Genomic DNA, 22,514 nt, shown 5'->3' with positions numbered 1-22,514 from the left:
GTTTGGAAATGTTTACCTTTGTGGGGCTTGTCTGTGGGATCATATCTAAGAAGTCATTCCTAATTCCAAAAGGGCATAATTATTGATCTATGTTACCTAGTACTTTTAATGGTTTAGCAGTTTTATTTCTGGATGAATATCTTCAATCTGTCTGAATTTAGTATTATATTAGCTTTAATATAGGTTTTAGCTGGTAGACACAGTCTCATTCATTAAGCAATCTTTCCCTTTCCCGTTGAGTTTAAATACCATCTTCTTTAAACACAAAACTTTTATATGTAATTGGATCTGTTTCTGGACATTCTGTTTTGTTCTGGTAACCTGTCCATCTCTTTTGCTGCCAGAACCACATTATTCCCATTATAATATCTTTATTTTAATACCTATTAGGGCTGGGAGAAGGAAGGATGAAGAGACAGAGGGCATTTTTAGGGCAGTGAAACTTCTGTGTGATCCACTGTAATGGTGGATCCATCTCATTATCCATAGAATGTACAGCGTCAAGAGTGAACCCAGGCCAGGCACGGTGGCTCGTGCCTGTAATCCTAGCACTTTGGGAGGCTGAGGCGGGTGGATCACCTGAGGTCAGGAGTTCAAGACTAGCCTGGCCAACGTGGTGAAACCCCGTCTCCACTAAAATACAAAAATTAGCCAGGCATGATGGTGAGTGCCTGTAATCCCAGCTACTCGGGAGGCTGAGACAGGAGAATCGCTTGAACTCGGGAGATGGTGGTTGCAGTGAGCCGAGATCGTGCCACTGCACTCCAGCCTGGGCAGCTGAGCAAGACTCCATCTCAAAAAAATAAAAAAAAAGAGTGAACCTGAGGTTCACTTATGGACTTTGGGTGATAATAACATGCAAATGTAGACTCATCCCCAGCTCTGGTGGGGGATGTTGATAATGGGAGGAGCTCGGCATCTGTAGGCACAGGGGTTAAGTGGGAATTCTCTGTACCTTCTTATTTTACTGTGAACCTAAAACTGCTCTAAAAAATAAAACCTATTTTTTAAAAAAACAAAATCTAAACATTACTTTTCAAGTCATAGAGCTTAGATTCAGGGGGGAATATGAAAAAAATAGAAAATTAGAATAGATTGCAATTCAGCAAGTATTGCAGTAAAACAGGATCCACAGAATAGTGCTTCTTTAACTCTGTGGTAAAGGGCCAATGAAGAAATAAATTACCAATATCTCTTAGATTTAGCAGCCTCTTAGTTATTCTCATCTTTGAAAAGCTATTTGTAAACTGTAAAGTGTTCTTGCCTATTAGTTATTTGCCACTAATCTATAATGGACTCCTTTTAAAAATGAAGGTATTCACTCCATCTACCTTCTGCTCTGGAGAATAATGAAATTGCAGTTAAAAAATGCTGTCATGTTCTCTTGAGAGATTGGTGTCTTGTAAGAACAGGCTGAAGTACGTTTCAGACAAGATTGGGTGCATTCGGGGTGGGATGACTGTAGACTGAAGCACATGTCAAGATTGGGTGCAGTCGGGGTGGGATGACTGTAGACTGAAGCACATGTCAAGATTGGGTGCAGTCGGGGTGGGATGACTGTAGACTGAAGCACATTTCAAGCAATGTCTCTTGTCACAAAATAATCTGAATGGCTCAGGACAAATTCACCAAGTAGAAGCTTGACATTTGCCAATTATGTATCCCATAACCAAGTACTGTTTTTAAACCATGTTTTTCTTAAAGAAGCTAAGCTTTTAATCTCTTCATATTATATGCATATGATGAATATAGAAAAGCCCCTTTTAAAGTATGAAGAATGAGCATTTCACCCGGCCACTGGCTGATTGAATGCCAGCTACTGCACTGGATGCTGGTACACTGCTCAGAAATCAGTACAAGTCACAAGCATTAAGTCTGATAGGGTCCGACATCTGGCCGATTAAACAATCCTTCAGCATATGTAATATTAATACTCTGTGCATGAGCAAATCCAATCACCTATTCAAATCAGATCCTCACTGAGTAATGCCCGGAAGAGTCAAACACTGGCCGGGCCAAAAGAGGACTGAGGGAGGCGCTGGGAGAACTGGCTCCTAATCCCTGCCTGCTGCTAATTAGGTAGATAGCTTTGATCACTCACCTTAATTTTCTGAGCCTCAGTTCTCTCTTCTGTTACATGAGAGGGCAGACCACTAGATCAATAAGGGCACTTTCAGCTTTCAAAATGAAAAAAAAAAAACAAAAAACAGATCCACTAACTGATTTATTTCCTGTCTTATTATAATGGATTCATCCATTTACTTACTCCAAAGATGCTTATTATGAACATCTTACATGGTCAATTCCTGTGCCACGTGTGGTCCCTAAATGAGAAGGGAATATGGGAAAGAGAGAGAGACAGAGTCCCTCAATCTACCTTCTTCCATTCTCTGGGTGGGGCCAGAATTCACTGAACATGAGGAAGTGATGAGAAGTGGTGAGGAATGGGTTGGGGAGATATTCTCGGCATTGCCATTTATTTAGAACGGGGTTTCTCAGCCTCAGCACTATTGGTTTTGGGGGGGTGCTTGGGGGACTAGCCTGTCATCGTAGGTTGTTGAGCTGTATCTCTGACCTCACCCTACTAGATACCAGAAGCACACCCTCCCACCATTTGTGACAACCAAAAATATCTGTCTCCAGACATTGCCAAATGTCCTCTAGGAGCAACATCACCCTCTGAGAACCACTGATTTAGAACCACCAGGCACTGTGCTGGATTCTGAGCAAATAGAAACGAGAAAGCTGCTGGCCTGGCCTGGCAGAGCCGACTCCAGGGCAGCTTTGCCAACTTCAATATGCATCCGTTCCCTGGCGGCCTTGCTAAAGCTCCATCCTCACCCCAGAGCTTCTCACCCAGCAGCTCTGGGTGGGGCTGCAGGATTTGCATTTTTAAAGAGGTCTCAGGGATGCTGATGTTGCTGTTTCTCCAGGACCATCTCTGAGAACCATGCGGGCTCCACCCTGCTGACAGGTGAGAGTACAGATGTCCTTTTCTCACATCATAAAACAACTTAATAGTTTTTTTGAATTCAGAAATTAGGCCTCCAGTGGATACTCAGCCTACAGTAAATCTGAAACGTCACAGTGAGGAAGAAAAATAGAGACTCCCGTAAGCTAGAACAATGCCAATGGGTGGTCAGTTTCATATATTAATTTTGGCTCCTTTCTGAATTAGCAGATGAACGGTCAGTGAAGGGGCTGGCCTAGGAACCTAAGTATTACCTAATTTTAGAGTTTCTATGGATTCTAAACCCCAAACAACTGCAACCAAGTTTTGACGACACTTGCATTTGTAAGCTGGCGGCATTTCTGACTGCAACTGGATGTGAGCAATTCACGTTGCCCTAAACTCATATATCCACCCAGACAGACTCAGCTCTTTCTTTCTGCACTTTCTTTCTCTTCCCCTGGTGCCCTTCCCTAGTCCACCCTGTCCCTTTATTTGCAGCAACCCTCCTGTGACTGTGATACCCCTGTCCCCCGTTGCCGGGCAGAGCCGGCACATGCAGGCTTCCGTAGAGTATTCTCTGTAAAACTGTTAGCTCACTGCGGACTGAGCACTGCTACTTCCGCTTGCTGTATTGATACTACCAAATACTGTATTTTCTTTGAAAAGTGTCACACGCCTGCAGGAGGAAGTGGGGTGTGGTGTCACAGCAGCATAGGAGGACAGGAGTGTTTTTGCTACTGGTGTACCCAAGGGTGACAGCTCACTTTGCCATTTCTTGCTCTGACTCTGACGCCAAGTTCATGGGAACCAGCCATGTCTCTATTCATGGGATCAAAGGTTAAGAAAGTGGAGCCCAGGCTCTCGAAGGCTCCTTCTCTGACCGCGCTCTAGGAAGGAGAGGTTTGCCCCATACCTACCCCATAATGTGTTGAGAACATGACCCTGTCCCATATGCATATCCAGTGCAGTGCTTTGCAATATAGTAGGCAGATATTCCAAATGCTTCATGACTAACAGCAAAAAACAAATGTGTGTGTCACTTCATCCCCCTGGCAAGTGGTTCAGAGGTGTTCTGGGCCATGTCTGATGACCCATGAAACAAATTCCTATGGTATTTTCATGAGGGAGAATTTCTAAGGATGTTTTAGAAAAGTGTGGTGTGATCATCGTAGCCATCTTTTCCACCAAACACTGTCATACACATTTTCCATGGATTAATTCATTAAATCATCACAACACAGACAGAGACCCAATCCTTCATAGACCCTGATGAAGTGGGTCCATTATATACCTTGTTTTGCAGATATGATAATGTAGTCACAGAAAGATTAAGTCACTTGTCCAAGACTGTACAGCTTGGAAACTGATAGAGCTGGCCTATACTCCATGACACCAACATTTACAAACTGCAAGCTCCTTCACATGTTAACTCCTTCCTGGGTCTCTGTGCCTTTTTGAACTCGGCCATGCAAAGGTTCGAGAACGGCAAAGCCTCATGCCCAGGGGCTTTAGATCCCCTTCTCAGTCTAGGTACCCTTTGACCAGAGCACCTGAGTCCCTGGCCCCAACTTGACGCCCCTGTTTTGGGTGGTGTGCTCTTCCTCACTGAGCACCTACATGACAGGAAGAAATGTCAGGAGGACTGCAAGGGATCCAGCATCTCAGTTAGAGCTGCTGGGTCACAAGATGGTAGAGTCAGAGAGAAGGTTGTCTTTTCAGAGTAAATTTTGACACAAGAAGCAGAGTCCTACATTTCCATTTACTCCTACAGAAGGCAGCATCTTTGTGTCTAGTAAGTGATTATCCTAACCATGGTTAGAAAATGATGCCAGGGAGGCTCAGTTCCTCCCAACTTTATCTGATGAAGTTAGCTTCTTTCTAGACTTTGTCCATAGAAATCCTCATTGATCCCAATCAGCCACTTCTAAAGGCATGAATGGCAGAAGCTTGGAGGGAATTGCACAGGCTTATGACATGCTGAGAAAATTACCCAGATAGGCACAGGCGCCCTGACATCCAGAAGAAAACTTAGTGTATTCCGAGAAACTCCATCTATGTTTATATCACCCAATTCTTCATTCTTCAAACCACAGCCATGGAGTAGAAAGAAAGATCATTAAGCCCCAGGTACAAGGAGAAACATCCTATTAGTGCTTAAGATAATTAAGCAAGTTGCCAGGAAAGCCTGTCCCTACAGTCATAACATGTCCTTTGCAAGTAGGGATAGGTGGGCGCAGACAGAAACAGTCTACAGCGAAAACTCTATGCATTCATGTCCTCCCTGACCTAACCTTCAAAGACATTTGCTAATAAGAAATAACGTATTAGTTTGGGTGGAGACACTTAGCCACCAAAGCTGGGTTCAGGTGCTGTTGCTTACTCACTGTGAGTCCTTTGCACAGTTTTGTGGGTTGTGGGAGATCCAACACATAAGCCCTCTTGGCTATGCTTGTGCTTAGAACAAACGGAGAGGCAGATAAGGAGACAGGGAGATGGAGAAGCATGTCCACCAGTTATAACAAAGGCCAGATCGATGGAGATGGCTAAAACGTTCAGGCAAATAAGTTGGTCGTCTGTTCACAGCGTCCCAGGCGATGTTGGACTGTGTCAGGGACCCTCTCACCCCTGCCAACCGAGGAGGATGCGCCCCCACCCCACCCCAGCCTATGACATGGCCAAGAATAGTGCAGAAATGGTTCTGCAGATCAGCAGATCCTGCAACATGAGAAGAGGAGGGTGGAGATGGGTGGGAACGGTTTATTCACTCATGTTAACCAAAAAATGAGTGACTGAGGCAAGTTTCTCTATCAGTTGAGGTTTATTGAGCTAAAGTTTGAGGACACACCCGGGAAAAACACCAGCCCCAAAAGCACCTGTGACCTGTGCTTTCCAAAGAGGGTTTTAGGACCTCGGTGCTTAAGGAGAGGGGGCAAGCAGGAGGGAAGAGGGAGGAGGGAGGCAGTGAGGCTCTAATTAGCACTTACCAAATCCATGTCTTACATAAGATAAGGTAAATGTGTGAGAACAGGGAGCAGAGGAACAAATCCATTATGCACCTGCCTCAGAGTCAGGAGAAGAGTGACTGATCTCAGCTGGCCCTTCTTCTGTACCTGGGAAGATGAGCTTGAAATCAACATTGTCAGTTGAGTTCCTAAAACAGAACTCAGTTTTAGAAGTTAAGCTTAGGTTGCAGTCCTAGGGTTGCAATCGGCATAGGCTTGTTTTGTAGGGGAATGTGGATCCTGAAGGATTTAGGGGCCAGAAAGGAATTTCCTCGTAAGCAGTGTGTGACGGTGGCCATCTGGGAGAAGCTCGGGGCCTTTTGTCATTGTGGGAGCCTGGCTTACGTAGAATGCTGTGACACAGGGTTGTGAAGTGACCACTGTCTCCTGGGGAAAAAGAATGGCACGGTGGCAGGACTTGGCTTCCAGGCTTACCTCTCCCCTTGGCATAACGGGTTTGGGGGGCCTGAGATTTTATTTTCTTTTACAAACTTATCCATCAGATCAATCACTCTTCTTCCTGGGGTGCAGGGATGAGGAGTGAGGATAGGTTAGAGGGATGCAAGCCTCTCTGTTTGAAAACACAGGGAGGGAAAATATGAGCTTTCTCATAATGACCATGATTAGCAACTGCTCGGTAAGTGATGGGTGCTGTTGTCCTCATAACCAACATCATCATCATTACAGTTTTTATATCTTTTACTGCCTGCTGTTTTCTAGATATGGAAATTATATGACATAGACCTCAAATATCTAGTCCCATGATTCCCAATAAGTACCCACTTGCCCAAGAAGTTTCAGTACCTGGCTGCTGAAAATACAACTTTTACATCCTTAGTTCATGTGTCTTAATTCTTGATTCAGAAAAGCTATCAACTGTATTCTCCATATCTCAAAGTTAACGTGTCCAAAATAAAATGTCTCATCTTCTCATGCCATCTAGTTCTTCCCGCAGTGCTCCCATCTTGTGAATGGGGATGGCCTCCTACCATGGGTTGGGGCCCCAAACCTTGAGGCCACCCTGCTCCTCCTTTTCCCTCCCCTCATCTTCAGTGGCTTGGTACATCCCATCAAGAGATATCGGAATCCCTGCGCACTGCCAGGGTCCTTCTGCTGGTGCCCTCTGACCATCAACTGGAAGAGTGAAGTCGCCCCCAGTAGTCTCTCTTCTTCTGCACTTGCTCCTTACAGTCCTCTCAACACAGGGACCAGGGTACCCCCTTTCTAGGTGTAAATAAGTCTGCTCTGCACTCAAAGCTGAAGACAGCACGTAGACCCCTTGGGCGGTGTCCTACCTGAACTCCAAGTTCTCACCATGGCCTGTGGACAGCCCCATGGGCACACCCACCTCATCTGTCTTCTCTACCCCTTGCTCAACTCCACGCAGCCCATCCCCCTTCCCAGAATGTGCTTGGCAGCTCCGACCTCACACCCATGTTTCGGCCGGGAACGCTCACCTGCCATTGTCTGTGTGACTCAGTCCTCTCCTCGTGCAGGTCTTTACTCAACGTCATTTCACAGAGACCCTTCAGGACCAGCGAAGCCCTCCCTGCCGCCCCACCCAGCACTCCCCACCTCTCTCCTCTGCTTAGTTTGTTTCATGGGAGTCACCTGGTGTATTTCATATTATATTCTTCTGCTTTCTTGTCTGTCTCGTGCATCTGGACCTCTGCACAAAGGATGGGTTTTGTCTCTTTGGCTGACTGCAGTGTCCTAAGACACTTAGTGCCTAGTAGCTCTAGTAACTGTTTGTTGAATGAATGAATGAGTGAATGGATGCATAGTCACTATAATCAGAAATCGTGGATACTGTAATCATAGAACATTAGGTCATAAATACCAAGGATCCTGAGAAAGAAGGAGAAAGAATATCTATGATTTGGACAGCCATTTTTCCAATTGTGGAACATTGTTTAGCATTTCAAATAATGAAAATAAACACATATAGAAGGCTTACTATGTGCTGGGCATTGTTCTGTTTTATACATATTAACTCGTTTAATCTGTGCAATGCACGTAGGAGTTTATGGAGTTTCCTCATACCTTATCTCATTCAGTTCCCAAAATAATACCAGCAGATTGTGGGTGATTACAACATTTTCAAGGATTCTTCCCCAGGGCAGCTGCTTGTGGGAGAGCTGAGGTCTAGAAAGGAGGAGTTGGGAGCAGGAAAGGAACCAAGCCTGACCCCACTCCCATGCCAGCATTTTGATTTATGGAACCCTGGGAGAAGAGTTTCTCCAAAATGATACTTCATAGCCTCCAGCAGATCCCCCTCAAAGAAACCAACCTGGGAATGACCCTCTGTGTGGAGATCAAGGAGGAAAGAGGCAAGTGAGCCTTTCTTTTCTCCTGCTCGTGGACTTAGAGTAAGAGTGTCTGGGACATCCAGGTATATACTATTTCCATTTTTCCTTTTGACATCTTCGATGATCAAGATACCTGCTAAGGATTTGTTCAGAAATCAGAATTAGTTGTAAGGCAGTTGCCTGAACAACTGAAAGCGTAATGACGCCACAGAGAGCACTAAGGCAACAGAAAGTACGGCGAGGTGGGATTATTAGGTTGGTGCAAAAGTAATTGTGGTTTTTGCCAATACCTTTAATGGCAAAGTTTTTTTAAAAAGTATTTTTAGTAGAGGCAGGGTTTAGCCATGTTGATCAGGCTGGTCTTGAACTCCTGACCTCAGGTGATCCGCCTGTCTTGGCCTCCCAAAATTCTGGGATTACAGGCATGAGCCACCATGCCCAGCCTTTTTTTAAATTTCCATTACTTTTAATGGCAAAAACTGCAAATTACTTTCACACCAAATTAATAGAATATTTGATGAGTTTTAATATAATTATTGTTTTTACCACAATTGACCTTCCCCTACTCTTACCCTCAAAAAAAAAAAAAAAAAGAACTTAAAATAAATCCATAGTCATTTCAAAAGTGACTTCAATAATTTTAAAGTCATTAGTTGTTGGGACTCTGAAAATGTAGGAATCCTGTTATGCATGACAGATTTCCACGGCGGGCAACAGTCACCTAGCACATGCCTGGTAGTTCAGCTGTAACGTGGGCTAAAAGCTGATGGAAAGCCTAACCCCCTTTTAAACAGTAGTTCTATGACTGGCTGAACTCCGTGGTGGATGGCAAGGCTGTGTCCTACATCAGTGAGAGCCCGCCCGCTGCAGCCAGGAGGCACCTCACAGAGACTGGAAGCACAGAGGGAGGTGGGCCAGCTGGGGCCCGAGGATCCAGACTTGGTGAGACTCACAGACCTTGGCCCACTGCCCTCCTCCCTCCTCACCCACTTTTCTCCCTTCTTCTTCACATCAGTACTGGTGGCAGCATCCTGAGCTGAAGGGGAAAAGTTCATATTCAACATCAGAAGGCATTTTATTTGTATGTTGCTTTGGTGAGAGCTCTGTCCTGTAAGAGGGGACCCTTCCCATCTAGGAGAAAGTCTACCCGTACGTGTCCCCATCTGAGCTATTAATTCTATGGATTCTGGAAGGAGAAAAACAAAAGTGAAAAGTAGGTAAGAAGAAAGCATGGCAGACATATGCTTGGAATACGCCTGAAGCCACTAGATCTGGCAGGTGGTAGGATGCTGTGGAAAGGGACTGAAATCTGAGCCCTGAGTTTGAATTCAGGCCCTCCAAGCACTTTGTAACCATAGGCAAGTCACCTAAACTTGCTGAGCCCCAGCCATAAAATCTATAAATTAATAAGATGGAGATAACTACCATAGTTGTCCTGTCCACCTGACAGCTACTGGAAGGGTTTATGGAGATAACGTAAGTCAAAGTGTCTATGAGAGTTCATTACAATAATTAATGTGATGATTATCTTTAATATTATTAGGTGAGTAACTAGTAACACCCACTCTATCTCATAGGATTTTTTAAGGATCTCATGAAGCATGAGAAAGATTTTGAAAGATGGTAATTGTGCTTGGGTGGAGATGGCAGAGCTCAGAAACAGAAGGAATGGCGTGAACAGAGCCATAGAGACAGATATTCAGGGAACCTTCAGCAAATCGAGAGAAGTCCAGGCAGGCTGGGACTCTGCTGAGAGTCGTGTTGCATGAAGGGGGCAACTTGAACCCAATAAACAGAGGCTTTTTAATAACAGGTTAAGAAGCTGGGACTCCACTGAGAGTCGTGCTGTGTGAAGGGGGTAACTTGAACCCAATACACGGAGGCTTTTAAATAACAGGTTAAGAATTAGGCTTTAACTCAACAAAGACTGGGACAGCTTTCTTAAGTAACAGTGTAATTTGACCAGGGCTATGCCTTAGTGGGACTATCTATTCATGTAACCTATTAAAATTTGTGTCAGAAGATTAATAATGTCATCCCAGGTGTTTTATTTTCTATATTTCAAGGTTTAACTTCAACACTATTGGTTTTTTGGGGGAAAGTGCAGAGTGTTGTTAATGTTGGCAGGCAGGAGGGCAGCACTTGGTCTGTCCACGAAGCCTCCTTCATCTCTAGTTCTGACTGAGGGTTGACTGTTAGCCTTCGGTTTCCTTTGTCACTGTATTGTAGGGGTTATTTTAAAATATTATCTTCAATTTATACTTTATTATTATTATCATTATTTTGAAAAGGGTCTTGCTTTGTCGCCCAGGCTGGAGTACAGTGGTGCAATCACAGCTCACTGCAGCCTCGACATCCTGGGCTCAAGTGATCCTTCCACTTTGGCCTCCCGAGTAGCTGGAAATATAGGTGTGTGCCACCATGCCCAGCTAATTAAAAAAAAAAAAAAAAAATAGAGACAGGGTCTTGCGTTGTTCCTGAGGCTGGTCTCAAACTCCTAGGTTCAAGTGATCCTCCCACCTCAACCTCCCAAAGTGCTGGGATTACAGGCATAAGCTACTGCGCCTGGCCCATACTTACTATTTTAATTCACTTTTGAGACCATTTTTGTTGGTGAAAGCTAATATTTAACCTCTTTATTATACTACTTAGTAGAAGTCTTAGCAACAAAGCAAAACGCTACCCGCCTATGTGATTTTTTTACTAGTTATCATCTTTCTTCTGTGCACATTGTGAAAAAGGTTTTTTTTATATGTTTCTTTTAACAGCAGTCACTTTTACCTAAGAAACCTTTCTATCTCATAAAGAAATGCAAAAGCTATTGGTGTAGCTTAATTTGCCAACATTTTTCTGAATTGATGTTTACCAAATTTGGCTGAGCAGATGTAATTGGAACCCATTGAATGCTTTGTTTCTCATTCCCAAATTTACTTTGATTAATCTGTGTTCTTTCTTTCACATGTGAGAGGTGTTGATACAAGTGATGACTATTGTTATTTTAATTCTGTGAGACTCTCCCCCAATACTGAGCCATCTCCCACTAAATTATAGTAATACAAATGCTATCCAAACATTTTATTAAATGAAGAAGTTTGCTATTTCTTATTTCATTTGCTACTGAGGAAGATAATTCTTGATATTTTTTTCAATTGATGAGAGTATATTATACTTCTATTGCTTTCTGTTTATATGGAATTTGTCCCCATCAGGTTCAGTTATGTGGACATCCTCAGCATCTCTATAAACGCATTCTGGGGGCTTGAATTGTGGAGGGTGAATCAGCCTAGCTAAATAGGTGAGTCAGTGTCCAGAGAATCAAAAGACCAGAATTCTCAGTTCAGTACATAATAGCGTGTGACCTAAAGCACTGAGCAATTATACTTGATCATGTACCTGCATCGAAGCTACACACAAAAGACAAATGAGATCACACTTAAAGCTGAAAATAGTGAGCCTCTAAGAGTAAAGATCCTTTGTAATTTTAAAGTACATAGGGGCCAGGCGCGATGGCTCACTCCTGTAATCCCGGCACTTTGGGAGGCCAAGGCGGATGGATCACCTGAGGTCAGGAGTTCAAGACCAGCCTAGCCAGCATGGTGAAACCCAGTCTCTACTAAAAATACAAAACTCAGCTGGGCGTGGTGGCGCGCACCTGTAATCCCGCTACTCGGGAGGTTGAGGCAGAAGAATCGCTTGAACCCAGGAGGCAAAGGCTGCAGTGAGCCAAGATCGTGCCATTGCACTCCAGCCTGGGCAACATGAAGAGACTCCGTCTCAAAAAAAATAAATAAATAAATAAATAAATAAATAAATAACATAACATAACATAATGTAACATAGTACATATCAAGATGGTGTTTTGCAGCTGGGGTAGCAAAAGCTTGGAAGATTGGATGGACATACCTGATATCCATCATGATAACGACTGCTTCCAGATGAGGACATCAGAGGGTAGTAAGTGCTCTGCAAGAGATAGATGGAGGGTTTTGTGGGAGCTCCGTAGCAGAATGCAGAGGAAGGTCACATAATTTAACCCAGATATGCTCCTGAAAGACTATTTCTACTTTCCTCCTGCTCTTTTTGGTACACACCAATGAAGTCGAGAAGGCCCATTAGAAAATATATCAGTTGTAATAATAATAACTAACATTTATTGAGCATTTACTTTGAGCCAGCCCCATTCTAAGCACCTTGTGTGTATTTGCCCATTTAATCCTCATGGCTCTTTGGGATGAGTAATAGTATTATCAGTGATTTCCAAATGAGAAAGCAGGCTTAGAGAGTTTAAATAACTCCAGCAGTTCAGTGTATGAGGGCATCGATCTTTTGCTTACAACAAGTGCTGGGCTGAATCCTTTGCTCTTGACTCCCTCTGTAATTGTCTGTCACTTAATTTGACCATTGTATTCTCTTGCAAGTAAAACAAATGCATGAGATGAAGAGATTTGGTAAAATGTTGCTTGTGAAAATGAACTCCCTAAGCAAAAATGCAGAGTCTCTAGCATATATCAGACAGGGGGATCAGCTCTGGAGGCACATAGATGATGAAGTCATGGCCCCTTCTCTCGGAATTGTTGAGGAAGACAGACGTGAACCCGTAAATCCAACTGCACATTGTAGGGAAATACAGCAGCATGGGCGCTGGCACTCTGTCTCTTCCCCTATCCCACAAGCTGACCACATCTCCAAAGGAATGTGATCACAAAGAGAAATTGTTTATCTTCACTGGGGTTGAGGGAAGTAAGGCACCCAAATGCACTCGTTCTGAGGAGTTTTTGCTAAATGTATTGCAGATGAGACCAGAGAGACTTGTGTAGTTGGAGTCAAACCCCTCTTCTGAGTGTATGTAGCATCTCAAGAATTAAGTAGGCGACATCCTGGTGGGGCTCTATAAGTCCCCACATTAGAGGGCTGAGAGCTGGGAGCCACAGGATCAACCCCACTCGGACTAGAAATGGCAGGTGTGACGCAAATCAATATGACAGGTGCTGTCTAGCAGTGCACTCAGAGAACTGCAGGAGCCGGGGCTGAGAACTTCCCATGGAGATGGGAGGGCTCTAGAGGAGGGGAAGGACGGCTTCCAAGAGGAGCTAGAGACTGAACAGGAACTTGAAAGATGAGGAAGGGGGCAGGGAGGATGGAGTGAAACAGGGAGGCGTTCCAGGGAGAGGTTGCAGCTTTCCTAGAAGTCTGAAGCTGTGAAACACATGGCACATTGGAGAAACAGCAGCAGTTTTGCAAGATCCTAAGATCATTCAGGCTGGAGCATGGAGATTTGATGGAGACTGAGAGGTGACCAAGGCTGGACAGAGGAGGCAGGGTAAGAAGCTGCTGTGAGTCACAAGAGAGGTGGTGCAGAATTGGTGGAGCAGGAGATGAAGCAAGTGGGTTGTGGGGCACAAGGGGAAGGGTAAAGTTGAAGCACCGGGTGAGGGCTGGGCGTCACGGCACCCAGCACTGAGCTGGCAAAATGAAGGAAGAGGCAAGTTTGAAAGGGAAGGCAGGGAGTTCTGTATGGGACCTAGTGAGTTTGGGGTCCCCTTGGAGATTTCCAGGAGAGAGTCGAATGCGTGACTTTATTGCTCAGACAAGGGGTCTATGGGGGGACCTAGCCCCTGCCTTGTTCGGAACAGCCTGGCCAGTCAGTCTTCTTGTGCATAGATTGTTGTCATAAAGTATGAGACTACCATGTGTTACACAATAGACCACCAGGATGGCTGAACAGTAGAAAAGAACTTTATTGGCAATATCAGTTTGCACACCGGGAAGAGACAGTCTTTGGCGTGTATGGAAGGTGCTCTCTCTTCAAAGAGGGAAAGTGCAGGCTGGTTTTATGCCTCCCAGGGTCCATATTACACAATAGAGTCAGATATATTCAGAAAGCTTTGGGGAAAAATCTATACATATTTATGAGGGGAGTTAAGTGCAGGTGCCAGGGGTAAACATATGTCCAACATACATCCCATGTTCACTTTGGAGCACAGTTGTAGCATTAAAATTAGGTGCTAAATTTGGCTCTTTACATCAAAAGGCAAATTATAGGACACAATGACATTTAGTGTGCAGCACCTGTAAGCTGCTGAAACTGGCTTGGGGTCTGCATTTGCTTATCAGGAAAGAATGCCTGGAAGCCTGGTCCCCTGTCCAATCAGAGTTGCAGGAGTCTGGGTTGTAAATCAGAGTTAGGAAGAGTCTCAAACTTCGCCTGATTATTCTTGTTATTAGGGAGACTAACAAGGGTGTGGCTTTTCCTGTAGCTGTAGGAATTTAGGAGGTTGTGATGTCAGCCAAGCCCTGAATCCTCGACCCCTGGGTAACTTTTGTTTCTTTAACCTTAGAGTCCATCTTAGCTGATGAAGGGGCAACTGTCTTGGTCTCTCAGATCACACGTGAATGGAGAGTGAAGATGAGACCGACTAAAATTTAGAGTGCACAGAGGACAGATCACACAGCTTGAGGCATGCTATTCCAGCACATATTTTTGTCTACAGAAACTCTCATTTCTGTTTTAACACCCAGGGAAATCCCCTTCCCCCTACTATCTGCTCCGAACACCAAAAGGCAACCCATGAAAATCTTTTATGTTAATTTCTTTCTTGTGTATTCATTACACATCTTCTTGGCTCTTAATATAGATGGATAGATACGCATATTTTTACATCCACACATATACATACATAAACACACACGTATATACTTACATATACACAGGAGTGTATATCTGTTAAATGTGGTAATTTACATACCCAGCAGCATTGTATGAAAGTGTATGATTCATTTTGTCCTTACCAACATTAAGTAATAGCATTTCAAAAATATTTGATAATTGCATGGGCAAAAACATATTATTGTTTTTATTATATATTTTTCTTTTCTTTTCTTTTCTTTTTTTAAGACAGAGTCTTGCTCTGTTGCCTAGGCTGGAGTGCAATGACATGATCTTGGCTCTCTGCAACCTCTGCAGGGAGCCAAGCGATTCCCCTGCCTCAGCCTCCAGAGTCGCTGGGGATTACAGGTGCCCCCCACCATGCCCGGCTAATTTCTGCATTTTTGTAGAGAGGGGGTTTCACCATGTTGGCCAGGATGGTCTGGAACTCCTGACCTCAAGTGATCTCCTCGCCTTGGCTTCCCAAAGTGCTGGGATTACAGGCGTGAGCCACCATGCCCAGACTATTTTATTATATATTTTAAATATTATAATTCTTTTTACAGCTTAAATTAGGACTTAAAATGTTAATTTTTCCTCAAATAAAATGCATTATTAATTTCTAATGTTATTTTATTCTCAGCTGTGTTTGCCTAACTGCAAATGTTCAAAAGAGCTTAAATACCACAGAACCAAAGCTATTTTAATTTTTTAAAAGATCTGATCATTTCCCTTTAGTAATTTGAGGCTACTTTTGATTACTTTAAGATTTTAATTTAATATGCAGCTTTTTCATATATATTCTTTTTACTTTACCTCTATAATCTCTGTATTTATAACACATGCCTTAAAATACCAATTGCATGTATTTCTTTTCTTTTGGTTTTTGAATTATCATACAGTAAAATTGACTTTTGGCTTGGTGTAGTTCTGTGAATTTAAGTCTAGACTTCTGTGACCACTAGAACAATCAAGCCGGAGAACAGTTCTGTCTTTCCCCAAAATTTGCTCATGCTGCTCCTCCCTGCTGCAACTCCTGGCAACCACTGATGTTTTTCTTCATATAGCTTTGTCTTTTCAAGAATGGTACATGCAATTACATAGTATCTTATTCTGCATGTCTTAAATTGCTCACCTGGCTAAACATTTTTCCACAATTAGTTGGAACTATGATTTTTGTATCCTGTATAGCTTGTGCCTTTGCAATTTATTTTCTTGGGTCATAAACAGTGCCTTTCTTACAAATTTGTATACCCATATTATGTAAGAATGGCGTTAACTTAATTCTGTTACACTAACCATAGCTATTTCCCTGGGTAGGTCTTTACTGTTAAGTTTGGTTATTTTCTTTAAATGTATAAGACCTTACCAATAGGAATAACACTTGATAAATAATATTGTAATACTCTGGTGATCCAGTCTGATGCAGTATCCCTAAATCTGGGAGAGGTTGTAAAAAAAAAAAAAAAAAAAAAAAAAAAAAAAAAAAAAAAAAAAAAGAAAGATGCTATCTTAAAGATGCATTTTTTTCTGGCATGTAGAAGTTGGAAACAGACTAAATATGTAGCTACAGACTTTAGTAACGCAGATCGTAGAGCTACTGTCAATAGGATGTCATGCAAGAATGACAAGGAAGCCTGAGAAAATGTCAGAGAAACTTGAAAAAAATTTTATAGTAAAATGTTAACTTAAAAAGCCAAATATAATTCCATACCCACAGGATGATCATAGCATGTAAGAAAAAAAAAACACAAAACTTGCTAATTTAAAAAGACTAGGGAAAATAGATCAGAATAGTAACTGATTTCTTTTATTGGTGGAAATCTGGAGAGACTTTTTACTAACTTTGTGTGTCTTCTTTATTTTTCATCATGATCACCTAAAAAGCGCTCTGAACTACACAGAGAAAAGCACTCTGTGTAGTTCGGGTGTAAAACGCTGCCATCTGCCTGAAAAACTCACACCTGAGCTTGCGGTTCTATTGAATGATGTGTGAAGATTACCACACAAATACCTATTCTGTCTTCTAGATGTCAAGTGTATGTCAGGTCATGTCTGACATACATTTCTAAAGGTCTGTGAGCAGACCTTTACAGAATAGTGCAAGTGAATCTGGTGAAATGGCCGTTTAATCTGCATTGCTTGTTAAGTAAGAAATCATTGTCTAGGAAGACCTTCAGGAGGACAGAGGTTTTTGCCCCAACTCTCTTCCTTGCTGTAATGGAAGCCCTGGTCACCCTGGAGGTTTCCATCTTCTCTTCCTGGGGCAGCATTTCCCAGACGCCTGCTGGGCTACTGTTGCCTGATTAGAAACCCACCCTGGGAATAGCAGGGTGACACCAGAAAAGGCCAGGGTGCTTTAACTCTGGCTTTGTGAGTCAGTGATCCCTCTAGACTCAAACAGAATTAAGGAAATCTTCAAAAAGTCCCGACAGGGCAAAAAGTCCCGTAACTGAAGATGATTCTTAGTGATTTTTCCTGATTTGTGGAGAAATGAAGTTTTGTCTAAAAGATGCAAGTGGCCCAGGAAAGAAGGGATTCTCAAAGAAACTCTCTCCAGAGAACTCACAGCTGTTAGCCCCGCTCCTGCCTGGGAATTCTAAACTCACAGGGCAAAGGGCGCCTCCTAAAGACAAATTTGTAAGTCATCTACCTGCTAATTCAGCAACGTGACAGATACGGAACCCAGCAAATCATGATGTTTACCCAACCGTCTCCTTTAGATAAACCTTCCAAACTCTGCAGGAAATTAGGACTTCATTAATATCTGTGAAATTAATGCCTGTCAAAAGCTCCTAATTTGTCTCTCTTGTAGAGTCAAAGAACACTGGTATTTAGCATACTGGAGATCCCTTTTGGCTTAGCTAGATGAGGTATCACAGGCCCAAGATCTCCAGGTATGTTACTGATTCTCCTTCCAGGTCTTTATTATTTCAAATAGTTTTCTTTCTTTATACAAAGGCAGAAAAGACAATCAATGCTTTGTTTCTTATCTTTGGCTTACTTATGAAAGCTTAGAAAAAATTATAAGTATAAAAGAGAGACGGAGCAAGGAAGTAACTTTTTCGCTGAATATCAGATGATAGTTTCAGATTAATGGGACCTCGGAAAAGTAGGTAAAAAAGAAGAGGTATCTAGTTCACATAAGTGGCCAGAACACTCAATAATGGAACAATAGATGAAGAATTAGACTAGATTCCTGGATTTGTAGCTAACACTTTGATAACTATCATCTAAACCTCTTGGAAAGCATAATTACTGATTTTTGGGCTTTTATGAAGTATTTTGTTCATCCTTATATGAGAAAGCCCTATTTTATAGTAGCCAATTAGTTTGGAGTTTTCTACGTGGTTTGTGATGTTCAAAGGCTTAGAGTGTGTGTGTGTGTGTGTGTGTGTGTGTGTGTGTGTGTGTGTGTGTGTGTGTAAGTAACTGTGAAGAAAGCAGACCTTTTTGAAAATGTCCAGAGTAAATAAGGATCAGCTGCTGAATGCCTTGGGCCAATCCCATTACACACATAAATAGACCATGTGAGAATTTTGCGGTGTCATATTTAACTAGTGTGACTAAAATAGACTCGCTCTATATAAACTCATTTTCTGATTACTGTGTGCTGTTTCCTGGGCATCTACTTGAATAACAGAAGACATAAAATGTTGGAAAACTTTTGCCTCACTCTCCAACCATTGGGCCTAACTCCATTAGGTTGAGTGGAATTAACTCTTGAGTTACTTCTCAAAAGCAAGGTTGAGTGCAGACTTCCAGAAAGCCTCTCCCCTCGGCAAGTCAGTGTGTGGTTTTGGGTGAGTCCAGCAGTGTCCTCTGCAGAAGGGGAAGTGAAAACATTTGTTCACATGGATAGTGGACCTATGTGAGGTTCTGGCTGTCCACGATAAAGCACTGGTTAAGTAGACATGGGGCACCAAAAATAATATCTTTTATAGCCCCCAAACAGCATTTGTCTTTTGTCTTTTTCCAGGGCGCAACCATGTCGCCATTTCTTCGGATTGGCTTGTCCAACTTTGACTGCGGGTCCTGCCAGTCTTGTCAGGGCGAGGCTGTTAACCCTTACTGTGCTGTGCTCGTCAAAGAGTATGTCGAATCAGGTAAGCTTGAGGGGGTTTTCAAAGCGGGGGAGGAGGAGGAGAATCCTGCTATGAACTGTGTATGAAGCAAGGTCTTCCAGGACATTTGACATCATCTGGTGGAACCAAATCCTGCCATTTAGGCCACTGATGCCCAGCAAAGCCAAGGACGTCCTCATGGACACACATTTCGTGATGGACTCTAAACCAGGACCCGATGGCCCACCGGTGGCTCTGTTGCACTGTATCATTTTTCCCACATATACAAAGGGAAAGAGAAAGCTGAGTTGAGGAAATTACATAAGGAGTTAATGGGAAGGAACTCTAATGAGCTGAAGTAGAACATAGCCCTATGTGGTTAAGCCTGGTTACTTTAAATAAGTCTAGGTAGATTAAGACTGCATAATCTTCCAACCAACTCTAAAGACTGCTTACTGCTGCTTTGGCAAATCTTCAGTGGATATTACAAAGCATCTATAATTAGCCATTAGAATCCAAATTTCAGAAAACGTACTTTTGCACTCACTAAGGTCTTGGCTGAATGAAAGAATAGTGATGTTTCATCAAGTTTAAATACAGGCAGCTCAAGGTGAGGGGGAAAGTGGGACAGCCACCCAACGTCCTCTTTGTGGGTTCAGAATGTTCCATTCCAACAGTCTTATGTGTAGGAAATATCTCTGTGATCACGTCGGCCGGCTTCCACTCTCCAAGATCCTCACCTCTGCATTGGAAGTTTGCCACGGATTTCCAAAGGAAAAGTAGGAGGGAGTTTAGATCCCACAACTCTCCTGACTGCACACCTTTTCTTGTTTCCCTACGTGCATTTTGATTTTAGCAGACACTTTGTAGGGAATGATAATGATGATGGATGCAGGCTTGCAGTAACTATGGAAGCCATCACAGTTCACTTACACAAAAGTGTTTACGGAGAGACCACTGCAAGAGTGCTGGGACCAGAGCATAGAGGGAAAAAAAGTCAAACAAGTAAGCTGAAGGAACTCAGGAAGACTGCCTTCCCTTTAGAGCATCTATTCTTGCAGAAGAAAGTGGCAATAAACAAAAATACAAACAGCAGGTAATGAAGGAACAAAAAGCAGTGTAAAGAAGAGAGGGACTGGGGGCAGGGATGCGTGTTATTTTATATAGGGTTGTCCTGCAAAGGCCTGTGAGCGAGGGACATTGGCAGATACAAGAAGAAACTGACTCAGACTTTGAGAACCTCCTGCCAGATACTCAGAGTTCAGATGTTGGGGTTCCCAAACCTACTATTTTGCATCCCCCACCAAAAGCCTTTTTGCTTCACAGCTGACTTTGTCCTTCCAGCCACTCTGAACACATCAAAGCCAGAGAGACTGTCTGAATCATCTTGATTTCCTTTCTGCCCAGAGTTCTCTCCTGTTTAGTTAAAAGTGTGAATGCCACTTGCTCCCAACCTAAAACCTTTCAAATGTCACAGACATCTTTGAAGTGTAAAACGTCTGAGTTTTTCAAAGCCGCCTTTGACTTAATGGGTCTCCTGGATCCAGTTCTCTTTACCATCTCAGGTCTCCCTGACATTTGCTTCCTGAGGGCCTTTTTTTTTTTTTCTTTTTCTTTTTTGCGTTTGGCCTTGCCTTTGAACTTGGTCTAATGAGCCACGTGGATCGAGAGTCCTTGTCAGAAAAGAAGGAAACTGGTTTTCCTAAATATTAGCCTGTGGAGTTGGAGGGAGTTTAGAGATTTTTGCTTTTGATTTTATTTTGGGCTTGTTCTGAAAAGAAATCGCTCTGAATATTATCATTCAATATTTACTTCTACAGAATTTAAACACATTTCAGTTCTTGGGGTGTAAGGCTGCATTTTCCACAATGAGCCAACAGAACAAGGACAAACAGGCTACGGGGCTGCGGGGTTGTGAGTCGTTAAAACGGTAACACTCTACATAGATAGGGCCCTCTGTTTAGGTGATTACAAACGCGGCGAATGAAAATGTAAAAAGTGCCTTGCTTTGGGGACTTTTGCCCCTTCTCAGGGTATTTTTGGCCCTTTTCTCCAGGCACAGAGAATGGTTACCATCAAAAGGAAGTATCTGAAAGGGAAGCTTCAGGTCTGTGGAAGTAAAATGTTACCGTGATCATTAATATTGCCGTTGGTTTCTAAAAAGCCCAATCTCCAGTCCAATTTTTTTTTTTTTACCAACCCACAAAAAATGTCCCCTTTCTATTCCATGTTTAGTAGTCTCATGGTTTATGTCTTTCCTAGCCAAGTTTATCTAACATTTGAGTTTCAAGCTTATTCAACTCCTTGTGTACCCCCAAAATAAATATTAATTTAACAGATGCTAAATGTCTGCTCTGTTTAACTTTGTGTGTTGGACAGAAGGGGCCCTCGAAAGTTAGAAGGGCTTTATTTCCTGGCTTTAAGCGGATTTTTCCCCTTTTGCTTAATCGACATCTCTGAATTGCTAAATCTGCCACTTAATGTGCTTATGTCACAAGAAACAAACACTCAAATGCAGGTTTCTCCTTCTGAAATGATTAAAGAATAAATACCAGAGAAAATCCAATGTGCGTGAAAGACAAGAAAAAACTTCTTAATTAGTAAACTCTTTGCCAATCACAGAGCGGCTTTAGGGAGGTTTCCCCTAAACTGACCTTCCTGTCTGCAGATTTGTTACTATTTCCAGGGCTCCTGCCTACCTGCCTTTACTCACTTGCAGGCTGGCAGTCGGCTTCAGCCTTGCTGGCTCCATGGGTAAAGATTAGCACCACCTCTCTGACTTGCTCATTAGCTTTTGCTGAGGGTGCATGGTACATGTAAAATGTATCTTCACCCAAGAATTAGAGAAGGAAATAATGGCTCATTCTGTTTTAAAGATCATTGTCTCTTACTGTATTTATGTCAAATGGAAAAAAATGTAAGTATTTCTTAAAGGAGCATTCATTATGCACTGAAATTATGCCACTATGTCTTTCAGATGAACACACAGTAGTTTTGTATTGACTATGTTTAAGCTGGGGCCAGTGAGGTTAATCAGTCATAGGATCAACACTACAGATTAATAAAGGAGAATCTCAAAGGCATAAAAGATTTTTTAAAAAGTTTGTTGCTCAGGTGTTTAAACCCAGAGTGAAGCAACTAACTGTTGAGTAGGAAAATAACATTTTGAAACCAACCCAATAGTCCCATAGACAGTTGTTTTTGGCTGATTATAGAAATGGACTCTTCTGATCTTAAAGCTTGGAATTTACATTTGTTTTATCTGAGTTTCTTCCTCAAGAAAGGATCCCCACACCTCTCAAAAAAAATATTAAAGAACTGAAACTCACCAGATCATGGCATCCAGAGACTGAAGCGCCAGGCCCCTGGTTCATCATGATTGCTTACTTACCCCTCCCGAGTTCCTGTTTTCTCATACAAAGTTACATTTCTTCCCTGCTATATAAATCCCTAGTTTTAGTTGGTCATGGAGATGGACTTCAGACTGAGCTCTCATCTCCTCGGCTGCAGCACCCAACTAAAGCCTTCTTCGTTGGCAAT

At 42.7% G+C, this 22,514-nt stretch overlaps 1 protein-coding gene across 2 annotated transcripts in view; it reads left to right on the top strand.

Annotated features, from left to right (window-relative positions):
* Positions 1–22,514, top strand: part of PRKCQ (protein kinase C theta) — a 156,210-nt gene that overhangs the window by 46,619 nt on the left and 87,077 nt on the right. For both annotated transcript variants that reach the window (XM_034929904.3, XM_034929903.4), the window contains exon 2: positions 18,890–19,016. In XM_034929904.3, the coding sequence (XP_034785795.2) occupies positions 18,899–19,016 (118 nt within the window). In that variant the 5' untranslated portion in view covers positions 18,890–18,898. The remainder of the gene's footprint in view (positions 1–18,889; positions 19,017–22,514) is intronic.

Source organism: Pan paniscus, chromosome 8 (assembly GCF_029289425.2).
Source record: "Pan paniscus chromosome 8, NHGRI_mPanPan1-v2.0_pri, whole genome shotgun sequence".
Taxonomy (NCBI): Eukaryota; Metazoa; Chordata; class Mammalia; order Primates; family Hominidae; genus Pan; species Pan paniscus.
This window is presented reverse-complemented; position numbering and strand designations above follow the sequence as displayed.